Raw genomic sequence first — 15932 nt, 5'->3', positions numbered from 1 at the left:
AAACTCCTAAATCTCGGGTTGATTTGAAGTGACAGAAGACGTCTGAAGGAGCTCAGCTGTGACAGTTCCTCTCAGTACAGGATTCCTTCATTAAAAATATGTGAGCAGGTTGTGTATGGTAGGCAATGAGCCATGAATCGGAGAAAGGAAGATTTTCTTATCAGGAAGAGTTCTTAACAGTAAGAGCGGCTCAGCTATAGAGTGCATCACCACAGGACATAGTAATGGTAAAATCAATCATGGAGTAAGGGACTGGTGAATGTTTTACAGTGTATGATATCCACGGGGCGAATTTTACAATGAAATACGGTATGATGGGAATAGTTTGATTCCTGGAAATGATTTGAGTGCAGGTCCTGTGCGCGGAGAAAGAGATCAATTTCTAAAGAGAGGCAAAGCAATACCTTTTCAGTTCACCGGGCTTTGGATAATTTTATCAATTATACGCTTATTCATAAAACAATGCAAGGTCTGAGTATACTCCCAAAAACTACCAATCAGAATCGATCCTGTACTGGACATCCGGTGAAGTGAATTCTGATTGGCTGGAATCAGTGGCGGCTGGTGCTCAAATTTTTTTGGGGGGCGCAAACGAAAAAAAAAAGAAAACAAAAAAAATTGCAGCCTCACTGTGCCCATCAAATGCAGCCACTGTGCCATGCCATCAAACGCAGCCACTGTGCCATCAATTGGCACCACTGTGCCATGCCATTAAACGCAGCCACTGTGCCATCAATTGTCACCACTGTGCCATGCCATCAAACGCAGCCACACTGCCATCAATTCGCACCACTGTGCCATGCCATTAAATGCCGTCACTGTGCCATGCCATCAAACGCAGTCATTGTGCCATGCCATCAAACGCAGCCACTGTGCCATGACATCAAACACACCCACTGTGCCATCAATTCGCACCACTGTGCCATGCCATTAAACGCAGTCACTGTGCCATGCCATCAAACGCAGTCACTGTGCCATGCCATCAAACGCAGCCACTGCGCCCCTCAATTGTCGCCACTGTGCCAATTGTCGCCACTGTGCCAATTGTCACCACTGTGCCCTTTAATTGTCGCCACTGTGCCCATTATTGCCACTTTGCATGTCACTGTGCCCTTTAATTGTTGCCACTGTGCTAATTGTCACCACTGTGCCCATTGTCACCACTGTGCCCTTTGTCACCACTGTGCCCATTGATGCCACTGTGCCCTTTGTCACCACTGTGCCCATTGATGCCACTGTGCCCTTTGTCACCACTGTGCCCATTGATGCCACTGTGCCCTTTGTCGCCTCTGTGCCCATTGTCGCCGATGTAACCTGTAAAATGCACTTACTTTAATCCTTCCATGTCCACGATATCTTCTCCTGCCTTGGTGACGCTTCAGCCAATCAGGTTACCGATAACCAGAATCAGGGAACCTGATTGGCTGAGACGGCAGTCAGTCTTATCCAAGGAACGTACCCCCCATACGTTCCCCCCATACGTTCCGAGGATAATACATCCGGGAGCCGAGGGCTGTACCCGGAAAGCCTATCAGAGCCGCTGGCTCTGATAGGCACTTCCGCACAGCCAACCAGCTGCCGCTATTCAGGTGGCCGGCGCTCAAGTTCCGGCCATCTGAATAGCTGGCAACAATAACATACATTCATGCAGGTGTGTGACGTTACTGACAGGTCCACTTTAAAAATATGTTGGCAGGTTAATGGTGGGAGTGTATGGAGTGAGCTGGCTGTGTAGTCACATTAGTGAGATCATGCTAAAATGTAATGGAATAATATTAATAAATATATTAAATAATAATATTATAAATGAATAGTATTACATATAATTGAATAATACTGAGGGATGTCGGTTGTCGCTTGGGCCCCACATCGTTTTTTTTTTTTTTTGCATTTAAATTTAGAGAATAATTAGAATTAATGGAAATAAATCTTCCAGGGTCCTTTGTGTCAGAGATTTGTGATTAATTATGCAGCGGCCCCCTCTGTCAGCCCATTAATATGGATATTTATTATGCAGTGTGTCCTGCTGTACTGCCAGGTGTCATGGGGGTGGGGGGTGGGGCGGGCACAGAACGCCCCCCCCCCCCTAACTGAGCGCCTCTCGGGAGCTCCCTGTAGGTGGAATTTGGGGTGTAAAATAAGAGGGTGAGGTGGCATAAGACAGGTGGCACTGGCATGGCATGCATGGCTCAGCTGGTTTCTGCAGGCTGCGTAGGCTCCACTCCCAGCCCTCCACACATCCACTGTCTGCAGAAGGCCGGCTGTCTGCAGCGGACATTAATAATTCAGGGACAATTTGCACGGCGGTGGAAGTACAGAGAGGCGAATACCCCCCTTCCTCCTCCTCCTCCTCCTTGCACCTTCCCACTTCATCTTCCCTCGCTGCGGCGATATTTCTCTAGGAGGAACTCGCCACGTTTCGTCAACACATATCACATCTCTATATGTAACTGTGGAACTACAAGTCCCAGCATGCCATGGCAGCCAAGAATGAGGGTCCCACCGTGGCGATACACATTTAACCCTTTCTTCAAACGCTAGCAGGGGTTAAAAGCGCCCCGCTAGCGGCCGAATAGCGCAGCTAAAACGATGGTAAAACGGTACTTTTTAGCGGCGCTTTACCGATAACGCGGCAAGTTGGCAGTGTGAAATAGCTCTTGTGATAATTCAGCTTCACTCCATGCCCATATAAATATAGCCTAGAAAATGTACAGACCCCCCTTCAGCACAGACCCCCCCTTCAGCACAGACCCCTCCATTCAGCACAGATCCCCCATTCTGCACAGACCCCTCCATTCAGCACAGATGGACCCCCCTTCAGCACAGCCCCCCATTTTGCACAGACCCCTTCATTCAGCACAGACCCCCCCTTCAGCACAGACGGACCTCCCCTCCCCCCATCCCATTCAGTACCTCAGATCAGCCATCAGCACGGCTGGGTCACAGCAGGTTCCCTCCCCCTGTGTATACATAAACACTGGAGGGGGAGTCGGCTTCACTCTGCTCGCCGTGTCTGTGTAACATCCGGACCGGGATTGCTCAGACAGCCCGTGGCCGCGAGACTCTTCAACACCTTCTCGATTTTCCAGTGGGGGTCAATTGCCCCCCCTTGCCCTATGGAGCAGATGCCCATGTTCTCCAGCTATGCTGGGAACTCAGTGCGCAGCTCCTCCAATAATCAGACTTGTCCTGACACGCCCCTGCTGCACAGCCATTCCCTGGGAAGCTCGATGTGCTGTTGCTTCTCCTCCCCCCAGCTCTTATGCCGCGTAGACACGACCGTTTTTCGGGGCACGCGCGCGCCCCCCAGTGGCTGGAGGCCGTATATAGAAGTCCTCCCGGAAATTAAGATCCACACTGCGGCCGTCAGGAAGTGGTTAAAGTTCATGTGCGTGTAAAGGCAGGCGTCCCAATACTTTTGGCAATACAGTGTAGCTGCTGCAGCTTCATAGGATTGTACTGGGGAGATGGAAGTGATAGTACACAGGAGAGGATTTTCTACAAGTGTGGGAAGCTTTATATCACCACACACATTTATTAAGATAATGAGGTTTTAATTACATGTAATTTAGTATAGCATGAGGACAGATCTGCACCATAGACACGTTCTATGAACTCCTCTATGGTGGAAGATGGAGCCCACTGATGGATCACTTCTCATTGTAATACAGTGTATAAAAATTCCCATTCATTTATTATGAGGAGCCAATCATCTGCCAGATTTACAGCAAAACGTCTATAAATTGGCTGCAGAATTCTTGTTGCTGGGTTGTCGTCATAATGAGCCGAGGATTTTTACCAATAATGACTTGAAAAAGTATTCATACCCCTTCAAATTTTCCACATTTTGTCATGTTACAACCAAAAACGTAAATGTATTTTATTGGGATTTTATGTGATAGACCAACACAAAGTGGCACATAATTGTGATATATATATATATATACACACACACAGAGAATTATATTCTGTATCAATTACTATTTAATTAACTTATTATTTTATTTATTTTTAATTGGCCTACACTCAGTATTAATTTTGTTGACTAAAACATTTTACTCGACTAACTTAAAGTGGAGGTTCACCCGAAAAACATTTTTTTTTTACATTAGAGCCAGCATAGTAAGGACATTTCATTTCGGCATGTTTTTTTTTTGTTTTTTTTCTCTGCACTTACCTTTATATCCGGATTTTGTCCAGGGATTCCGTGTTCTGATGGCGTTCCTATCCCAGCCTCAGGGTTCCGATGACTTGCGGGACTGGGCGTTCCTATCCTTCCGTTCGATGATTGACGGCTTGTGAAACAGGTGACCTGTCGCACAACGCGCGTCACCAGATTTCCGGAATTTGCCGGGCTGCGAGTCGGCACTATACGGCGCCTGCGCCCGCTGTGTAGAGCTGACTGCGCAGGCGCCGTATAGTGCCGACTCGCAGCTTCGCTATTAGCCGACATCTGACATCTGGTGACGCGCGTTGTGCGACAGGTCACCTGTTTCACAAGCCGTCAATCATCGAACGGAAGGATAGGAATGCCCAGTCCCGCAGTCAAACTGAGCATGTGCAGCCTGACTCCATAGACTCTGTGCCATCAGAAAATTATTAGGGGACAGTGGAATGAGGGGAGGATCAGAGAAGACAGGATCAAACAGCCTTTTCACACAATGCAGAGGGTTAACCCCTTAGGTTCCACACTGAGTATAACAAGCATGCTTTACTACATATACAGACTGATTATACTGTTGTGGGTTTAGTATCACTTTAAAAAAAAATGGTAAACCATCTGCTTGCTTTCTACTGCCAAAGCCGTGTATCCACATCCTATTGGAAGATAAACCCGCTATCATGAAAAATGAAGTTCAATGCTTCCGAGCATGCGTCGACTTGATTCTGAGCATGCATGTTTTTTTTCTCCGTCGGAGTTCCAAACAGATGATCGGAATTTCCAATAGGATTTTTTTTCATCATTAAAAATGTCATTTAAAACGATCGTGTGTGGGCTTCAGAGCATTTTCCGGGTTCTGAAAAACGGGCCAAATTTTTTTTCGAACCTGCTCTATTTTTTTACGACGTTTTAAACGTTGTCGTTTTTCGGGTTGTAAAAAATGGTCGTGTGTGGGCTTTAACAACGTGAAAAACCCGCGCATGCTCAGAAGCAAGTTATGAGACAGGAGCACTCGTTCTGGTAAAACTACCATTCATAATGGAGTAAGCACATTCATCACGCTGTAACAGACAGAAAAGCGCGAATCGTCTTTTACTAACACAAAATCAGCTAAAGCAGCCCCAAGGGTGGCGCCATCCGCATGGAACTTCCCCTTTATAGTGCCGTCGTACGTGTTGTACGTCACCGCGCTTTACTAGAGCATTTTTTTTTTAACGATCTTTTTAATGATGAAGTCCCTACAAGCTTCAACCAGTGCTTGGCTGGACAATGATAGAAGTCATAAGACTGCTATATACTGCTGATGAGAAAAGGTATTTAGCAGTTTATATTCACTAAAATAATTGCATTTCCATGTCCTGTGTACTGTTGGAGACCAGTAGGTAGATTCAGGTACGTTCGCGTAACTTTGCGGCGGCGTAGCTTAAGGAATTTAAGCTACGCCGCCGTAAGTTAGCGAGGCAAGTACATGATTCACAATGTACTTGCCTGCTAAGTTACGTCGGCGTAGCCTGAATCGGCGGGCGTAAGGGCGCCTAATTCAAATGTGTTTGAGGGGGGCGTGTTTTATGTTAATGGCGCTTGACCTCACGTTTTTTACGTTTTTCGTTACTGCGCATGCGCCGGGCGCCTACATTTCCCAGTGTGCATTGCGGCTAAGTAAGCCGTACGGGCCTATTGATTTCAACGTGGACGTAAACAACGTAAATCCCGATTCGCAGACGACTTACACAAACGACGTAAAAAAATCGAATTTCGACGCGGGAACGGCGGCCATACTTGACATTACTATTCCACTAGGGCTAAGCTCTAACTTTACGCGGCCTATTTCTTACGTAAACGGCGTAAAAGTACTGCGTGGGCCGGGCGTACGTTCGTGAATCGGCGTATCTCCTCATTTACATATTCTACGCCGACTGCAATGGAAGCGCCACCTAGCGGCCATCCGAAATATTTTAATCTAAGATAGGACGGCGCAAGCCGTCGTATCTTAGATATGTTTAAGCGTATCTCTGTTTGAGCATACGCTTAAACATAAGTCGGCGTAGATTCTGAGTTAGGTCGACTTATCTACTGATAAGCCGGCCTAACTCTTTCTGAATCTACCTACAGATATAGTGAATGCAGGCTCCTGGGTTTAGTAACACTTTAAGGTAGCGGTCTCAAACTGGTGGCCCTCCAGCTGTTTTTAAACTACAAGTCCCTTCATGCCTTTGTGGGAGTCATGCTTGCAACTGTCAGCCTTGCAATGCATCATGGGACTTGTAGTTTCGCAACAGCTGGAGTTTGAGTTTGGGGTCACTAAAGGAATTTTTTTTTTTTAGCTAAATAGCTTCCTTTACCTTACTGCAGTACTGGTTTCATGTCCTCATTGTTCGTTTTTGCTTAGAAGTAGCTGTAATTCTGCTGTGATCTCCACACTTCCTGGTTGCCTGTTTCCTTATAACCATGGTACTGGGAGATTTTCACGGTGGTCTAAGCTGTCATTACTGTGTGTCTAAAACTCCTCAGAACCAATCAGATTCATTTTAAAAACAAAACACTGCCCTGGATTTGTTTGTTTTTGTTCTCTGTGTCTTCCTGACTCACCTCTCACCCGGAACTTCATGTATGTACCTTTAAAACCGAAAGTAAACTAGAGGCACATTATATGATAGATTAAATTCTATTTTTAATCATTTTTAAAGGGAATCAGTTAACTTTTATGTCTCTATACCCAATAAACAGTCATTTCAGCAAAAAAATGTTTTCCTTTAGTGACCCTAATCTCCGAATTTTGTAGCTCAGAATGCTGTCGTGTTCTTGTGGCTCCCTAGCTCCGTCTTTCATTCCACCCAGCACAACCTCACTATGGGGCTGCTGTACAAGACTTCACTTGGATTAGGGGTTAGTCTGTTACTTTGGTATTCTGGGGTTTGTAGTTCTATAATGGATTGTAGGTTACATCTGCTCTCCCTACCTGTTTCGTCTGAGGACCTTTGTCTTTTTTCTCACGCAGGACGTCCCACTCCAGGGCCAAGGCTGAAGCGGCAGCTGCCGCAGCTCTGAAGGCGCAAGAAGAAGCTCAGATCGCCAGGATCGCTGCCAAAGAATTTTCTCCATCCTTCCAGCACCGGGAAAACGGTCAGTGCCTAGTTCTGGGACCTGGGGGAGGGGTAAGAAAATCATCATAAGATGGTCTGACAGACCCAGATGCGTCCATCTGACCTTCTGCATTAATAAAGACTATGGGCTAGATTCAGCATCCAGATACGCCGCCGTAATTTCAAATCTGCGTCGGCGTATCGTTACGCCGATTCTCCAAGGCAGATACGTCTAAAAAATAGGCTTTCTCCTCCGACGTAACTTGAATGCGGTGGCGTATAATTGTGTGCAATATTACGTTGGCCGCTAGGGGCGCTCCCGTTGTTTTCGGCGTAGAATATGCAAATTACCTAGTTACGTCGATTCACGAACGTACGTGCGCCCGGCGGTATTTTTTTTACGTCGTTTGCGTAAGGCTTTTTCAGCGTAACGTTGCTCCTGCTATTAGGTGGCGCAGCCAATGTTGAGTATGGACGTCGTTCCCGTTTCGAAATTTGAATTTATTACGTCGCTTGCGTAAGTCGTTCGCGAATAGGGCTGGACGTAATTTACGTTCACGTCGAAAGCAATGACGATTTGCGTCGGAATTTCAAACATGCGCACTGAGATTTTTTCACGAACGGCGCATGCTTAAAATAAACGTAAAATACGCGGGGTCAACCTAATTTAATTAAAACACGCCCCCCTCAACATCATTTGAATGACGCGCGTTTACGCCGGCCCCATTTACGCTACGCCGCCGTAAGTTAGGAGGCAAGTGCTTTGTGAATACAACACTTGCCTTTCAAACTTACGGCGGCGCAGCGTAAATACGATACGCTGCACCGCCGTAAGAAGGGGCGCAGCTACCTGAATCTAGCCCAAAAAGATTTGTAAAGTAAGACAGTTTTTAGACCCTCACTCACCCCGACCATGTCATATGGCTGCAATGGGACAGGGGGACAACATTATTCTACAGGCTCTGTGCCACTGGTCTGCCTCTGTGCCCACCATGAGCTCTCTTCTTCCCCTAAAGTGGCAGGAACTCCCCTCTTAGACAGTTGTCACAAACAGGCAGGGCCGATCCTAGGGTCACAGGCGCCTGGGTGCAGAAATATTTCTGGTGCCCCCACATGGGGCGCCATTTTACTAACTCCTCCCCTTTACAAATGTTTCTATGGCAATGACTCAACCACAGAGATGCTCCCCCACGAAGTCTTCATTACCCTGGGATCCTTACATGATGTCTTAACAATAAACAAAATACAGGAAGAGAAGCAGAGTACTTTATTGGGACCTGGAGGGGGGTCCTCTCTGATGGACACAGAGAGGGCTTCTGTTAGATAGAGCCCCTAGACATACTACAGACATAATACAGTAGATGGTCAGAGACTGCAGACATAGTACAGGAGATGGTCAGAGACTGCAGAGATAGTACAGGAGATTGTCAGGAGAGAAGGAGGGAGGGGACACCTCTGCCACTTTGGCGCCCCCACCTCTGCAGGCGCCTGGGTACAAAGCACCCTGTGCACCCTGCCTACGATCGGCCCTGCAAACAGGTGCCCCCAATGGAAGATTTCCCCTCAATTCCTGTTGGGTGACCATTGTAAAATTTGTAGTCCCAGTGACAAATAGGGAGGGCGAACCTCCTCAGTGGGCAATAAATTCTTGACCAGGATTCCAACCCCTCCTGGTTCCACATACACTTTTACAGGTTCTCAGTTGGTAAGATGTTAGAGAACAAAGAGCTATGATGTCGGCCTTTTCCGAAACTGTCACTTCTGATTGGCTGCCCTGATCCACTCCAGACCCCCTTTGCCCCCGCGCCCTCAAGCTGGCAGTCAAGCCTCTTGGAAAAGACACTGCATAAGTCTGAGCTAATCCTGATACTAGGGGGAAGGGGCAGACCAGGAAGCAATTAGGCGGCACGTCCCTAGAGCCAGGGCTTCACCGCAGTGACTGCTGCTACGTCCGCCATCAATGCCGCCCGCCTTCGAATGATCTTCTTTCACCGTCCCATTAATAAACCCCAGCGGGGCCGAGCTTCACTGTACATAGTCTAATGCAACACGCTGCTAAGACCGAATGTCAGGGAATAATTGGTGCTTCTACTACAATGGAGATCACGAGGAGGAATCACAGGAATTTGAGTTTTTATATACAGTATATCTATATAGATATATATCTATATAGATATACTGTATATGTACACACACTATATTACCAAAAGTATTGGGATGCCTGCCTTTACACACACCTCTGGGCCCTTTAATAATTATAATAATAATAATAATAATCATAATTTTATATATATATATATATATATATATATATATATATATATATATATATATATATATATATATATATATATATATATATATATATAAAAACATTTTTTTATAAAAAATAAATAAAAAAGGGGGGGTTGCTGTCCGGGGCCCTGGGGACCTCTGAGCCCTTTAATAAAAATAAAAAAATATATATAAAAATGTAATTTTTTTATAGTAAAAAAGGGGGTTGCCATGGAGACCTCTGGGCCCTTTAATAATAATAATAATAATCATAATTAGAGAACATAATTTATAAAAAATAAATAAAAAAAGGGGGGGTTGCCGTCCGAGGCCCTGGGGGCCTCCGGACCCCTAAAAAAAAGGGGTTGCCATCCGGGTCCCCCTATTGGGCGGGGGCCCATGGGCTTGAGCCCAGTCAAGCTCAATGGTAAGATCGGCCCTGTGTGTGTGTGATTTCCTGGTGGTGAGTGTAGTAAGTGAGTGTAGAAAGATAGAGAGAATGTCAGGAGCAGACTATTTTTTACCTTATGGAGGGTCATGTTGCAGTGTCACATTTTAATGGTGGGTATAATCAGAAAGATAAAGAGAATGTCAGGAGCAAAGTACTGTCAATTATTAAGGGTCATGCTGGAGGTGTGATATCCTGGTGGTGGGTGTATTTAGAATGGTATAAAGTCAGGAGCAGTTTATTTTCTACCTTCGCCATTGAGTTCATATGGCCATATGCATAGGCGTGCGCACAGGGTGTGCCAGGTGTGCCTGGGCACACCCTAATCACCCTGTGTGGTGCAGATTGCATCAAAATATACTGCGTTAAACATGCAGTAGTGCACAGAAAAATACAGCATTAAATGGCACATAACACAACGAAATATACAACGTTAAACGTGCACTAATGCACAGAAATATGCTGCATCAAACGTGCAGTAACACACTGGAATATACTGCTATAAACATGCAGTAATGCACAGAAATACACCAAAGCTCCCGAATGGGGCTCCTAAAACAAAATAAATATGTAATAAAAATAAAAAACTACTAACACTGTCCACTGCCCTACTGACACCAATCTCTGCCCTACTGACACCGTCCACCGCTCTGCTGACACCATCAGTATACTGTATATACACATGCAAATAGGTTTGAGCTTTGGGGTGCACACCCTAATGCAATAAGCTGCGCACACCTATGGCCATATGACCAAAGCATGGACAACGTCATTAAACAAATATGACCATATGGCCATATTTTTCGAATTTCATTGACCAAATCTGACCAGGTAGCCATATTAGGTCAGTGATGTCTCCAGCATCCCGGGCCCACAGCCACAAGTAACAAAAGGGCAGGGATGTTAATGACATCATTGACCTAATATGGCATTGAGCAAATATGGCCAAAGTTGGCCAGGTACCATTTTAGGTCAATGATGTCACAAGAATCCCCATCCGTTTGTTACATAATGGTAACATCCTATGGTCATATTTGGTCCATGACATTATTCAGATATTGCCATGCAGGGAGTGTACTTTCAAGGCTGCAGCAGATTGAGAATTTCTAGTCATAGATATCTGTATGTTGTTACAGGAACAGGGTTGTTTCTTATGCCTGCATAACATTGGTTTTCCCTTTCTCTGTGCCCAGGGCTCAAATGCCAGAGGCCAAAACACCAACACTCAAGTGACGACATCGAAGTCATCTCAGCAGAAACCCCACCGCAGCAAGACAGCCCGGAACTGTACCGGAAAGGGACCACTCCGTCTGACGTCACTCCAGATGACAGTCCGACAAGGAGCCCGCTATGCAGCCCACCCTCCACCCCTCCTCTGTCACAGCCAGCCCCCAAGTCTAGAAACAAGAGCGCCCACTTCTCCCGACAGCTGTCTGTGGATGAGGACAGGGGAGGGGACATCCAGATGCTGCTGGAAAGCCGAGGCGGGGACTATGTAAGACCCAACAGTTGGGGAGAAGTTGGCGGGGGTAGAGTGGGGATAGGGCCGGGTAACCCGCTGGGACCTTGTTCCATCCCAGAAGACCTGGTGATGAAGAGCACTGGCCACAAGCACCAGGTCTCCAACCACAAGCCGAGGGAACGGTGGGCCGATTCACCCACCACAGTATCATGGACTTCCCACCGGACCCACCACAACCACAGCCCAGGTGGTAACAAGCTGCTGGAGGTGGACGAGGAAAAGCTCAGCAACTACGAGATGGAAATGAAACCCCTGAAGAGGATGGATTCTTATATGCAAGAGATACACACCCAAAAAAGACACTACGTCAAAGGCGGCCCGCGGATTCCCGTCGAGGGCCACCACCTAGAGGACCGCACGTATGGCGTTCAGAGACTGAGGTCCAAACCGCAGAACAAAGAGAACTTCCGGCCGGCAGCCCTGGCCGAGCCCACCGTGCAGAAACTGGATACACTGCGGTTTGGGGAGAAGGGCGAGTCGCGGCTCCTGCGACGGGATTTGACCCTTTCCCCGCCGCAGAAATCTTTACCTGTTGCACTAGAATCCGATGAGGAAAGCCCAGTGGAGCTCAAACCCACGGTAAGGGCTGAGCTCCTTATCTGCTCTGTGCTATCATTTTTTTTTTATACTTTCTATGTTATTGTATAATATCAAAGAACAGACTTTACTGTGTATGCATAGAAAAAACGTTTCGGATATATTTTGGATAGAGTAGGGAATTGTTAAAACCCTGATCAGCTTATTTTCTGCTGTCTGTGTCCTGTTAGGGAGATTCTTCCCCTAAAACAACTTTATTCTGCTTATATTGTGCACATTGTGAGAAGCTCATAGGCCCAGATTCTCAAAAGAGATAGGACGGCGCATCTCCAGATACGCCGTTGTATCTCTGCCTAGCGCCATCGTATCTATGCGACTGATTCTTAGAATCAGTTACGCATAGATATTCATTAGATCCGACAGGCATAAGTCTCTTACGCCGTCGGATCTTAAATGCAATTTTTTTTTTGCCCGCTAGGTGGCGCTTCCGTCGATTTCCCGTCAAGTATGCAAATTAGCTAGATACGCGAATTCACGAACGTACGCGCGGCCGACGCAGTAAAGTTACGACGTTTACGTTAGGCTTTTCCCGGCGTAAAGTTGCCCCTGGGTCTATGAGGCGCAGCCAATGTTAAGTATGGCCGTCGTTCCCGCGTCGTAAATTTATAAATTTACGTTGTTTGCGTAAGTCGTCCGTGAATGGGGCTGGACGTCATTTACGTTCATGTCGAAACCAATGACGTCCTTGCGACGTCATTTGGAGCAATGCACACTGGGATATTTGACGGACGGCGCATGCGCAGTTCGTTCGGCGCGGGGACGCGCTTCATTTAAATGATACACGCCCCCTACCCGCCGAATTTGAATTACGCCGCGTGATTTACGCTACGCCGCCGCAACTTTACAGGCAAGTGCTTTGTGAATAAAGCACTTGCCTGAAAAACTTGCGGCGGCGTAACGTAAATGAGATACGTTACGCCCGCACATTTTTGCGCCCATCTACGTGAATCTGGGCCACAGTGTGCAGTGAAATCAGAGGAAGCCATTTCAGTCCAGGAGAGGAGCCGATACAACTGTGCAAGACTGAAGGGATTTAACTTTCTGCAAGGGAGACAGAACAGGAAGTGAGAGGAACTCTCTCCAAAGTCTCTTAGACGGCTATTACCAGAACAAGTGTGACCAGTAGAGGATTTCCCCACTTTTCCTATCCTGGTGACAACTGTAAAATGTTGGATTTCACTTTTAGTGTTAATCTCCTCAGCGGGGACACAGATAGCAGTAAAAAAAATTAAAGTGTGTTACCCTCCCTGCTCCATCCAAAAGACTATGCAGTGGAACCTTGGTTTACGAGTAACGCGATTAACGAGCATTTTGAATAACGAGCAACTTTTTTTTTTTACATTCTGACTCGGTTTGCGAGTGTTGAGCAGAATTCAAACTAATGGGTGTGCAGTACCGCATTTGGCCAGAGGTGCGGGGGCGCCAGAGCCGCTCGAGCCTTTTCCGATGTCAGCCGACCTGTCCCCGATCATTTCCGAGGCTCTCCGGCGCCCCCCCCACCTCTGGCCACATGTGGTATTGCATGGCATTGAAGTCAATGCGGAACAAATTATTTTAGTTTCTATGGGGAAACTTGCTTTGATATGCGAGTGCTTTGGATTCCGAGAATACTCCTGGAATGGATTATGCTCGTAATCCAAGGTTCCACTGTACATAGGTTTTCTTTAAAAATAATGAATATATTCAACAGTTCGTTTTACGAATTCACAAACGTCCCAACACACCCCCACACCCCACAAAAGTTGTTTCCGTGCCCATCCTCCACCCATGTAATATGAGAGTGAGGCTTATGCTGGAGCAGAGCAGGGAAAGCTCTCTGTTGTTACTGTATCCCTATGGTAGCTCAGTGAGATGAATAGATACATTGCCTTAAAAAAGTATTCATACCTCTTGAAATTTTCCACATTTTGTCATGTTACAAAGAAAAACATACATTTTTCATTTCATGTGATAGGCCAACACAAAGTGGCACACATTACATTGGGGGTCAGTGGGAAGAATGCTCCTTACATTGGTGATCAGTGAGAAGAATGTTCCTTACATTGGTGATCAGTGGGAAGAATGTTCCTTACATTGGTGATCAGTGGGAAGAATGCTCCTTACATTGGTGATCAGTGGGAAGAATGTTCCTTACATTGGGAGTCAGTGGGAAGAATGTTCCTTACATTGGTGATCAGTGGGAAGAATGTTCCTTACATTGGTGATCAGTGGGAAGAATGCCCCTTACATTGGTGATCAGTGAGAAGAATGTTCCTTACATTGGTGATCAGTGGGAAGAATGTCCCTTACATTGGTGATCAGTGGGAAGAATGTCCCTTACATTGGTGATCAGTGAGAAGAATGTTCCTTACATTGGTGATCAGTGGGAAGAATGCTCCTTACATTGGTGATCAGTGGGAAGAATGTTCCTTACATTGGGAGTCAGTGGGAAGAATGTTCCTTACATTGGTGATCAGTGGGAAGAATGTCCCATACATTGGTGATCAGTGGGAAGAATGTCCCTTACATTGGTGATCAGTGAGAAGAATGTTCCTTACATTGGGGGTCAGTGGGAAGAATGTTCCTTACATTGGGGGTCAGTGGGAAGAATGTTCCTTACATTGGTGATCAGTGGGAAGAATGTCCCTTACATTGGTGATCAGTGGGAAGAATGCTCCTTACATTGGTGATCAGTGGGAAGAATGTTCCTTACATTGGTGATCAGTGGGAAGAATGCTCCTTACATTGGTGATCAGTGGGAAGAATGTTCCTTACATTGGTGATCAGTGGGAAGAATGCTCCTTACATTGGTGATCAGTGGGAAGAATGTTCCTTACATTGGGGGTCAGTGGGAAGAATGTCCCTTACATTGGGGGTCAGTGGGAAGAATGTCCTTTACATTGGGAGTCAGTGGGAAGAATGTTCCTTACATTGGTGATCAGTGGGAAGAATGCTCCTTACATTGGTGATCAGTGGGAAGAATGTTCCTTACATTGGGGGTCAGTGGGAAGAATGTCCCTTACATTGGGAGTCAGTGGGAAGAATGTCCCTTACATTGGGGGTCAGTGGGAAGAATGTCCCTTACATTGGGGGTCAGTGGGAAGAATGTCCTTTACATTGGGAGTCAGTGGGAAGAATGTCCCTTACATTGGGGGTCAGTGGGAAGAATGTTCCTTACATTGGTGATCAGTGAGAAGAATGTCCCTTACATTGGGGGTCAGTGGGAAGAATGTCCCTTACATTGGGAGTCAGTGGGAAGAATGTCCCTTACATTGGTGATCAGTGGGAAGAATGCTCCTTACATTGGGAGTCAGTGGGAAGAATGTCCCTTACATTGGGGGTCAGTGGGAAGAATGTCCCTTACATTGGGGGTCAGTGGGAAGAATGTCCTTTACATTGGGAGTCAGTGGGAAGAATGTTCCTTACATTGGTGATCAGTGGGAAGAATGCTCCTTACATTGGTGATCAGTGAGAAGAATGTCCCTTACATTGGGGGTCATTGGGAAGAATGTTCCTTACATTGGGGGTCAGTGGGAAGAATGTTCCTTACATTGGTGATCAGTGGGAAGAATGTCCCTTACATTGGTGATCAGTGAGAAGAATGCTCCTTACATTGGGGGTCAGTGGGAAGAATGTCCCTTACATTGGTGATCAGTGAGAAGAATGCTCCTTACATTGGTGATCAGTGGGAAGAATGTTCCTTACATTGGTGATCAGTGGGAAGAATGTTCCTTACATTGGTGATCAGTGGGAAGAATGTTCCTAACATTGGTGATCAGTGGGAAGAATGTTCCTTACATTGGTGATCAGTGGGAAGAATGCCCCCCTTACATTGGTGATCAGTGAGAAGAATGTCCCTTACATTGG

The 15932-nt window shown here is 46.3% G+C and overlaps 1 protein-coding gene across 1 annotated transcript in view; it reads left to right on the top strand.

Moving 5' to 3' along the window:
• JPH3 (junctophilin 3) overlaps positions 1–15932 on the top strand; it is a 97655-nt gene that overhangs the window by 71618 nt on the left and 10105 nt on the right. Inside the window, exons 3-4 of the mRNA XM_040329385.1 lie at positions 7161–7285; positions 11161–12068. Coding sequence (XP_040185319.1) covers positions 7161–7285; positions 11161–12068 — 1033 coding nt within the window. The remainder of the gene's footprint in view (positions 1–7160; positions 7286–11160; positions 12069–15932) is intronic.

This window comes from Rana temporaria, chromosome 11, assembly GCF_905171775.1.
Source record: "Rana temporaria chromosome 11, aRanTem1.1, whole genome shotgun sequence".
Taxonomy (NCBI): Eukaryota; Metazoa; Chordata; class Amphibia; order Anura; family Ranidae; genus Rana; species Rana temporaria.
Note: the sequence above shows the minus strand (reverse complement) of the source record. Positions and strands in the feature narration are given on the sequence as shown.